The 9,567-nt window shown below is 50.4% G+C and overlaps 1 protein-coding gene across 1 annotated transcript; it reads right to left on the reverse strand.

The window, feature by feature from the left end:
* Window positions 1-686: 686 nt before the first annotated feature.
* Window positions 687-6,642, reverse strand: LOC135815076 (uncharacterized). Its single transcript, XM_065328315.1, has 3 exons — window positions 4,605-6,642; window positions 2,838-3,526; window positions 687-2,190 (listed from the first exon to the last, which is right to left on the reverse strand). The coding sequence occupies exons 1-3, from the start codon at window positions 6,125-6,127 to the stop codon at window positions 1,475-1,477; spliced, it is 2,928 nt and encodes a 975-aa protein (XP_065184387.1). The 5' UTR covers window positions 6,128-6,642; the 3' UTR covers window positions 687-1,474.
* Between the last annotated feature and the right edge of the window lie 2,925 nt (window positions 6,643-9,567).

Below are 9,567 nucleotides of genomic sequence, written 5' to 3' on the forward strand. Positions count from 1 at the left end.
TTAGGCCATGGTAAAAAATAAAGTTGATTCTCAGGTCATGAGCCTGTGAAAATCGGTGCGAGCGAGCGATTTTTTATTTTATTTCCCATAATTTTTTATTTCCGAAGATAGGGTCACACACTATGTATGTACGTCACAGGTTCATATAATTATTTTATTATTCAGGCCAGGGAGTAGATAAATACCGGTATTTTACTACTCCCTGATTCATGCCTTTCCATTTGTTTCGCATTGACCGTTTTCATGTGCGCATATGCGCATATGCATGCATAGAAATAAAAAAAATCGTCGGTGCGCCGCCAAAAATCGGTGCGCCGCCAAAAATCGGTGCGCGCGTACTTGAGAATCAAAGATAATTTTTACCATGGCCTTATGGGCACTTGTTGAGATGTGGCTGGCAATACAAAAATGGCAGCGTGTACACCAGGGAGTCGTAAAATACCGGTATTTTACGACTCCCTGGTGTATACAGTATTGCTACAATGAAAATACTGTGCATCAGAACATCCGCTGGACCATGTGTAATCACGTGACTGTTGTATGTAGCATGATTTTCTCTACAACCATTACGTCACAATGCGTGTGCAGTATCTTGGACAGTGCACTCAAAGTACGCACAGTCAGACCTCGCATAACCGCACACATCCGTTTTCCACAAAAATATCCGGATAGACGAGGGAACCGGATAACCGAACGCACATACTGTATGTATGCATGACATAATTATGCTGTAAATCGGTAACCAATGATTTTCTTCCGGATTTGCGAGGGATCCGGATAAAGGAGGACCGGATAAGCGAGGTCTGAGTGTACTACGAATAAATCTGACCCGCCACAAAGTGGTCAAAGACAGAACACCATACGCACTGCATCCATGTTGTGCCACGAGTTTCCAATAACCTCTGGGTCTCAGCACGTATGGTTAGAAAACTCCTTCCCTTTCCAAGCAGGACTTGAATCTGGTGCTCTCTACTTCCACTCTACCTGGCTGTGATACCGTTTTCACTTTTTTTGTGTAGTTTTTATTTTTAGGATAAAATTTCACAATCTGAACCTTCATAAAATTCATGAAATGTAGGAAAAAATCCACCGAATATAATCAATAGTCAAAAGCAAGTGTGTCATTCGAAGGCATGTACTCTATGCACCGCTTTCAAGAAGTGTGCACTCTCATCATGTTCAAGTGACATACAGCGGCTGCACAGCGGAAGACAGTCGTTGTTCCTTGCTCTCAACGTCACGGAGAGCATCTCTGCCCGGCTGTCATCATTATCAAGAGGTGGTTATGCACTCTTTACAATATAAAGCGTGGCTCTCTGACACGGCAATGCGCAAGTAGCCGCTGCAGCTTGTCAGTGATGATCCGACTCGCAATCACACAGATTCACAGCAGGGCAGGGAAGAAGCGTCGATCTCTGACACTGCAATGCGCAAGTAACCGCAGCAGCGTGTCAGTGATGATCCGACTTCGCAATCACACTGAGTCACAGCAGGGCAGGGAAGAAGCGTCGCTCGTCCCGCATGTGCCGTGGTAACCCTGCCATGGCTGTGCCCACGCCGGCTTGATACTGTCGACGTGAATCATGGCGGGATCGTCGAGGGGGATTTCCCTTCCCTTGCCGCCGGGATCACAGTGACTCATCATCGTCATCTTACCGCCGTGGAAGAGGGAACGCGCCTGGAATGATGTCATGCCCTCGTTGCGCACATAGCTACCGCGCTTGTCGATGACCATGGCAAGGTGGCTTGTCGGCATCAGTACTTCATACCTACCGTCTCGGTCCAAATCGCCCAGCGCTGCCGAGCCCATCAGCTGCGGACGCATCATGGCACACAAGCGTGGGTCATCGCTGGGAACTGTGGCGAAATTCGTCCTGGCGTCCATAGACGCTATCATGTCCACATGCTCGATATCGTTCTCTTCCTCGACGTGCTCGTCCTCACTATGGCGAGCCGGTCGCGACTCGGACTCTTCCCGATCTAACTGCGACTCAGTGTTCTCCTGTGCAGGCTGCGACCCAGTGTTCTCTTGTGATTCAGCGTTCTCCTGCTCGAACTGCAATTCAGTGTTCTCCTGTTGCTGCGATGCAGAGTGATCATCCTCGTGCTGCTGCTTATGGCGCTGCTCCTTCATCAGCTGAACGTACGTCCGCCAGGTCGGATCATGCTGGTACATCTTCTTGACAGCACCTGCCGGTCAAACAAGGCCAAATGCACACACACGGGGTGCTCTAATTTTGTGCACAGAGATGTGTTGACAACCCCTTCCAGCATAGAAAAGGAGTATATTTTCGTGTCCGTTCTCAGGGAACTCACAACGGTTGCTACCCCCCCCCCCCCCCCCCCCCCCCCCCAGTGGACTGCATTACAAAAGAGGAGTTTTAGTGTATTCTACAAAAGAGAGAGATTGGAAGCTGTGTCGCAACTCTGAGTTTCATGTATTACTACGATCATTCGGCATACTAAAAAGTTCTATATTGTGGACTAAGCATTCTAACTCAGATACAGTTGCTTCATAACTCGCTCCCACGTGTTATCTTCTATTTTACACTAAGAATTCTCTTCATTTACTTTTAAAGTAAATGAGGAGAAAGCTCAGTCTTCAAAAACACAGCTCTGTCGAGTCGACACATCCGGGACCATAGAAGACTAGCTTGCACAAGGGAATTTAGTACTACAATTTACCATGGTTACGGTGGTGTAATGCATGTGCTTACACAGTCCTTGAGCGAAGCAGCGTTTAATTTGTTTACAGCAATCCGTGCAACTAGACCCATCCAAGCGGCCTAATTCCTATTCCCCTTTGGTCAGCACCCGATCGTTTCATGCGCACTAACCGTAAGTGATGCTTTTCTGCGTGAAGTCGTCCAGTCTGATTGGACTGCACCGGTGATCATGGTCCACGACGAACGTCTCAAAGTCGTACACGCTCTCGTCCACGTCGCACCCGGCCTGCCTGTAGCCAACTCCCCTTTCCTTGGCGGTGGTGGCGACGGTGGCGAAGGAGATGTTGCGGATGCGCTGGCCTTCTCGCCTCTGCTCGGCGGTGCACGTCACGCCGTCCGGGGGCACGTACGACTCGTCCTGATGCCCGGCGTGTCGTTTGTCGCGCCGATGCTCCTCGTGCTCGGCCACAAACTGTCCCATGCCGGCCGATGTGTCCACAGCTCCACGCCGACCTCTATCGGCAGCAACACCAGCGTTTCGCCTTTTCCTCTTCTTACTGCCGTCGTTCGGACAAGCGGCGCAGTCGTCAGCAATGATCTTCGTGCCCTTCCACACCCGTCTGCCGGCTATCCAGAAGAGGAAGACGTCGCCGCGCGGGTCGTCGGCGCCGCGCCGAAGCACCAACGGCGATCGGGTGCCGGCGATCACCGTTCTCATCTGCCACAGCACCTCACCGGTGCGCCCGTCCAGCATCAGCATGACTGAATGGTTGTAGCTCATCGTGAACCACTGGCCCTGGTTCATCTGCACCAGCACGTCCGGCGTCGAGTCGTTGTTGAAGCGGCCAATGGTGGGGGAGCTGCGTGCATGCAGCAAGTACACACACACACACACACACACACACACACACACACACACACACACACACACACACACACACAGAAGAGTCACATTTCAGCAATAGCACCGCAATTGCCGGTGACAATTACACACTGCTTGCTAATGCTCACCACAATGTGAGTTTCATCACTGAGTTCATCCATCATTGGAGTGCCAACTCGAATGCGAAATTCATCTTGCCAATCTCCAGTAATAAGAACTCATATTTTGATGCATTCAGTGGTCTGAGTCACAGAAGGCATCAACCTTCACAGCAAAGTGTACTTTCCATAGGAAGTACAGTAGTACTGCTCAATGAAATCTAGTCGAGTCGCTCTAGTGCGCCCCGGGCGTTGCGCAGCCCTAGACCTGCGAACAGGTGGGCTACGGAATGGTGCAAGGCGCAAACCTTACTCACGCGACCGGCTTCCTTTGAGCAGCTCTATATTTGAAGTGCATAGCACGTCCCTTTCTGATGCCCCTCAGTTACACAGGTCGTCCCCCGTTAATACGAGTCCGGTTAGTACATAAACCCCGTTAGTACATAACATTTCTCCGTACCCGCATGCCACCTACCTTAATAGTACATAATTGGTTGGTCTTTTGGCCTAATTGTGGACGCAATTTGCTCAGAAATCAGAGCGCACATCACAAACCGACAAAGCTCTGTTTTTCCGAGTGACTGTACAGGCGCGGCTGGACGTGTATCACGTAAACTGTAGAATCTTTGCTGACTGTGACCGTTATAACATAATTTTTTATGTTATATCGAGGGAATCAAGAATATCTCACTCCCTAGCCATGGTAGCCAGAAACACTCAGAACAGTTGAAAAAAGTGAAAATTTCTGGTACACAAGCAAGTTACGTACACTTTCGTTTAGTACATAACCCCGTTAATACATAACATTTCTCAAGTCCCAGAGATTATGTATTAACGAGGGACGACCTGTACATGTATTGTGTTTCCTGTTCGACCCACTTTAAAGTTGTGCATGGTACTGTTGAGGCAACGAACTAAACTACTAGTAAATCAAAAACAACCAAACAAAGGTCTTACCTGTAGAACTCATACCCTGGACTAGTACGCTTCCACACAACCTTCTCCGTCTTGCCATCGATCAGCATGAGTGTGCCGTCGAACACCGACACCAGGATGTCCTGCTGGTCGTCGCCCGTCATCTCGGCAAAGATGGGCGGCACGGCAACGCCGCGGCCGACGCCCTCGATCACGCGCACCGCGCCCGGGCTGACCGCGTCCTCCGACTGCTTGCCCAGCCACGACCACTTCTTCACGCGTTTTCCGCGCGACCTGGACACGAGGTCCTTGAGGCGAATTGCCCACAGAGAGCCGTTGATCGACTCTCCGCCGCTGCCGAAGAGCACGATGCGCTCGCCGCTGGGCGGTGTGAACACCACCGGTGACATGTAGGTCTCGCGACCCTCCGGTACCGATATGCCCTCGCCGATCGGGCGGCCGGTGGCGCCGGAGATGACGCGGACGTCGCCGGGATGACGGCACACCTCCCAGGGCGAGGCGCGCGAGTCCCCGCCTTGCGCCACCACCACGTCAGACACGCCATCGTCATCCACGTCGTCCACCACGCTCGGCATGTAGAGGTTGGAGATCTTGAACGCGCCCAGGTAGTCGAAGGAGCTCCACAGCGTGTTGCCAGTGCGTGCGTCGATCAGCTCCAGCTGCGAGAAGCGCCCGGACAACAGGCAATCCATTTGCCCGTCGCCGTTTCCATCCAGGAGGCCGCAGATGACGGAGAAAACCTCCTGTTTCATCCCGTGCTTCCAAATCGTATCCCCGCTTCGGCCGTCCAGCGCGAATACGGCGCCTCCGCAAGGATTCAATCCCAGTATTGGACACGACGCATTGCTCTCCGGCATCAGTACATCGTTACCCATGAGTCCAACACCAACAATCATGTCCAGCACGCCATCTTGGTTGACATCGATCAGCCGCACCGCACTCTCCGAGAGCAGACCGGGATGCGGCGTGGTGGACCAGCTGATGTCTCGGCCGTTACTGCTGCCGCTGTACAGGGATTGTACGCGTTGCACGTACTCCGCACTCTGACACTTCGACTTCGAGAGCCCCTGTCTCAACGGGCCACTGAGGAGAAAGGGGCTTTGGCTAAGCCCTTCGTTCGCACTTGTGCTGGTCGGGCTAATTACAGGACCTGTGCTGCTGCTGCTCGTGGCATTGTTCTTGGTATTTCCACCATCGGCCTTCTCGTGATAAATAGCCCAGATCTGGATGGCCAGGAATGCCCCAGCGACAATAACCGTGAGCAGTGCGGCAGCTAGTTTGCAGTTTCCTTTCTTTGGCGGCGCCGTGGGATAGATTGGAGCCTCTCCTGCGGACTTGTCGCGCGATTTACGAAGCAGATCCCACGAGTCGCCGGCCACTGGAGGCTCGGCGTGGTCGTCATCGGCATCTGCATCAACGTGAAGTTCTTTCATTTCCAGGTCGGCGCCATCATCGAGCCGATGTCCGTGCAACTCTCCAGCCTGAGGAGGGTACTCTACCGTTGGAACTCTTGCATAGCGTCCTTTCTTGCCGCCTGCAGGCATCCCTGCTGTCCGCTACCACAAAGCTACAAATAGAATGATTCGCGGCCAAGTCTATCTTGGATCGCGGATTCGAAGTGGCAGAAGTGCTCCTAGCTCGCTATTTCCCAAAAACGTAGTTAGTTTAGAGTACGAGAAAGCACGCTTGAAAGGGGAAAATCTCTCTCCAACATGAGCGTTGAGGCCAGTTGCCCAACCAGCTGGCGATCGCGCGTGTCACGACCCTTACTCACAGGTCAGTGCCCAATGAATGGTTTAGCGGACAAGAAGAACAGACGACGGCCTTCCACTTCGCAGGTACAACAACGTCGTTTGTTTTAGCAACTGCTGCGAAAGAAAAGAAAAAAGGATTGTGGCAAAAGTCATGGGCGACAGAAGAACCAGCCAGGGGCAAAGACTTCAAACTGAAGCTCAGGCTCAGATCAAAGGCAAAGTGTGTCACCGTCAGTGGATATGGATTGCGCCCTGGCTGTGGTGACGTGAGTGCGCAAGTGTCGTCCATGGCGCTCTCTGACTCCTGCTTCTAGCTCTACTAGTACTGACTCAGTGACTGTTGAGTGTTGTGTAGAATCAACGAATAGTCTAGTCTGTCAGATGTGTAACTGATTCGATGACTGAGCAACTACATGACATTACTTGCTTTGACTTGACGTTTTGTCGCTTTTATTGCGAAACACGACAACGAAGAACTTCATTACACATCACCAATGACCATCACTACTAAGTACTATCACCATGATCACGGTTCACATTATAGTGCATAGCCAAGGTAAACCCAATGAACGCAGGCCTTTCAATGGAGAATACCCATTTCCCCATGTAGTTCGTCCGCGAACAGGTAACGTATAACCTCTCTTGAGTCTCTCTCGCCTTCCATAGTTCCGGAGCAGACACACGAATGGCAACAAGACAAAGTATGAGTGTGGACGTGACGTCGACGGACCATCGACCATCAGCATGCATTATGGTGATTGTGCAGTTGTGCACGCATCTGCTCAGTTCTGCTGCCTTCATTCCTTATCATGGCTTCAGCAAACCTGCTACATGATCGGATGACCATGATGACTGACTGGGCCCTACAGCCTACACTACAGACAGTGCTGAGTACTGTTGTTGTTTGCGATCACACACCACAGAAGCAGGCATCGTTGAAAGGGGCTGTACTATACCATGTATACTGTGTAGCCAGAGTAGGACTGGTGTTGATTTGGTTACGCGAACTAATACTTACGGTGTTGATCTGCGGACATGTGGTTGTGGAGGGTGGTGTAGATTCTACGAGTACTGTAGCCATGGTAGCGCCACTGCAGACCGCAGTGCAGCTCAGCTCGATGGACAAGACTGGTTCTTCGTTGAACGGATGGAAAGCTCTATCTATCGCCAGTCTTGGGTAGGTCAGCCGCCAACAAGTCCGTCGTTGACCACACATACCAGTACAAGCGGCCGGATAACCATGCCGGAGGCGGAGAGAAATCTTTGCGGGCATGCAAGGGATTTTTAGGAAATATGCGCCTTATCATGTAGAGCTCTCTCTCTAAGTCAGTCAAGTGTCGAGCGATAGAGAGAGAGAGGTCTACATGATAACTAGGGCTGAGCCGGGTAGCATTTTCTTCGGGTATCGGGTCCGGGTAGTTTTCCACGGGTAGCGCGGGTAGATCTACCCGATCGGGTTATGTTTCCATGGTAAGACCACAATGCACACCAGCCCCTTCACTTACATGTTACACACTGGGTAGACATGCGTGAGTTATTTGTACACGTGCACTGTAGACCTCTCTCTGTCTACTCTTTCTACATGATGTCATCTGCGACTTCGGGTTTTCGGGTACGATTCTGTACCCGACGGCCGAGGTCCTCACGGGGAGCAAGGGTAGACCTACCCGACTACCCGGCCGTGCACACCACTAATGATAACGCGCACATAATCATTTTAGTCCATCGGCCAAATCTCAGAAAGGGCCTCTTTCGGCGAAGGTGATGCACTGAAGCTCCAACTAAACGCCCTTTGGCACACTAGCTCATGAGACCCCATAGAATACGAATCCGTTTGTTGGACGTTGCCAATCCAGTCCAGGATAGTCGAACTGGGTCGAATACCTTCTTCCGATTTTCGTAATTTCGTCCACCATTACATCTTTCTCATCGACTTTTTTTCGCTTGGCGAATGTTCTTGAGCCGCTGAGCAGAATCTACGCACGATCGAACACTTGAAATGCCTGCATGTTGACGGTTCGCAAGATTCTAGCGACCTTGGTGGAAATCTATTATTTATTTTGACATTTTTGGGGGAATCTGAATGAGAACAGTAGAAGCTCATTCGGAGAAGACGGCGTGTCGCCGCTGTCGGATTGTCGCTACTGTGTTTCAGATGTATTTGCTTGAACGTGCTATTGAGGATGGACAGAAGATGAAGTGACGGCTTTCTTGAACACGGACGTTGTGTCTACATTGTAGCTGAAACATCTCATCTGGCGTCTAGAACGCAATTATTATGAGTTGTGAGTGCCAGCTGAGCTGAACACAAGCTGGACACCATTCGTCAGCTGGGAATTTGCATCGAAGCTCTTGATAGCCACGATAAGCATAATTATACAGAGGTAACCTTGTTTGACTCAATACGCATGCAGGTGATACCACTAGTGGCACTACAATGTAAATGGTGCAAAATTGATGCAACAGCGAATATGTACTTCGTACAATCACGAACAATTGTAAGGCAAGTGTTCATGCCTGTCATAGAAGAATTTCTGCCCGGAAGTCTTGTTGTCATGGTCATAAATAATACAGGACTTGAGTTGGCTCTGGACATAAACACACTTGTGGTGAATACGGTCATTATTGCGAGAAAAATATTTAGCCACTGTATGTTAACTGATGCCACACTACACGCAATATTTCATGTACATGTGTGTGAGACTCAATTGCATCCACAAGGCCGTAGATGCATGTAAGCACACAATGCTGTACAGTATAAGTAGTAGTCGACATGTGGTGTCTTCCTGCTGCACATGCACATGCGGCAAGTTGGCAACGACACATGACCTATCTGCACCGCACAGCGTGAGCTTAGAAAGGAATATTGCACACATAGTGCTATTTGTGTTCCGATATCGTTAAGCCGGTATACATGTAGTATCCTTATACATGTACCTGGTCACTCGATAGGCGATGCCGACTGTACTAATCTTATCCATATTACCCGATAGGCTATAGCACACTGCGTCAGATCACTATGCAACAAAACAAGAGCTTTGGAGCGAATATACACTGAAGCAAAGTAGGTTTCAACGGTACAGCACTAGTCACGATGAGGGGAGTTACGAGGATGGTTAGGCCGTGACACATAGATGATGATTGTTAATGATTCATGCACGGTGGAAAATTACCACCAATGGCGATCATATTGCTTTCACAACAATGACATCAGTAGGAGCAGTGACACA

The sequence above is a fragment of the Sycon ciliatum genome, chromosome 1 (genome assembly GCF_964019385.1).
Source record: "Sycon ciliatum chromosome 1, ocSycCili1.1, whole genome shotgun sequence".
Classification (NCBI taxonomy): Eukaryota; Metazoa; Porifera; class Calcarea; order Leucosolenida; family Sycettidae; genus Sycon; species Sycon ciliatum.

Bases quoted from the DNA above. Each gene is read 5' to 3' on its own strand.
- LOC135815076 (XM_065328315.1), bottom strand. From the start codon at position 6,127: ATGCCTGCAGGCGGCAAGAAAGGACGCTATGCAAGAGTTCCAACGGTA. The intron at 3,527-4,604 runs GTAAGACCTTTG...GCATGCACGCAG, and splicing joins CCAGGGTATGAGTTCTACAG to CTCCCCCACCATTGGCCGCT. The intron at 2,191-2,837 runs GTTAGTGCGCAT...TTTGACCGGCAG, and splicing joins GCAGAAAAGCATCACTTACG to GTGCTGTCAAGAAGATGTAC.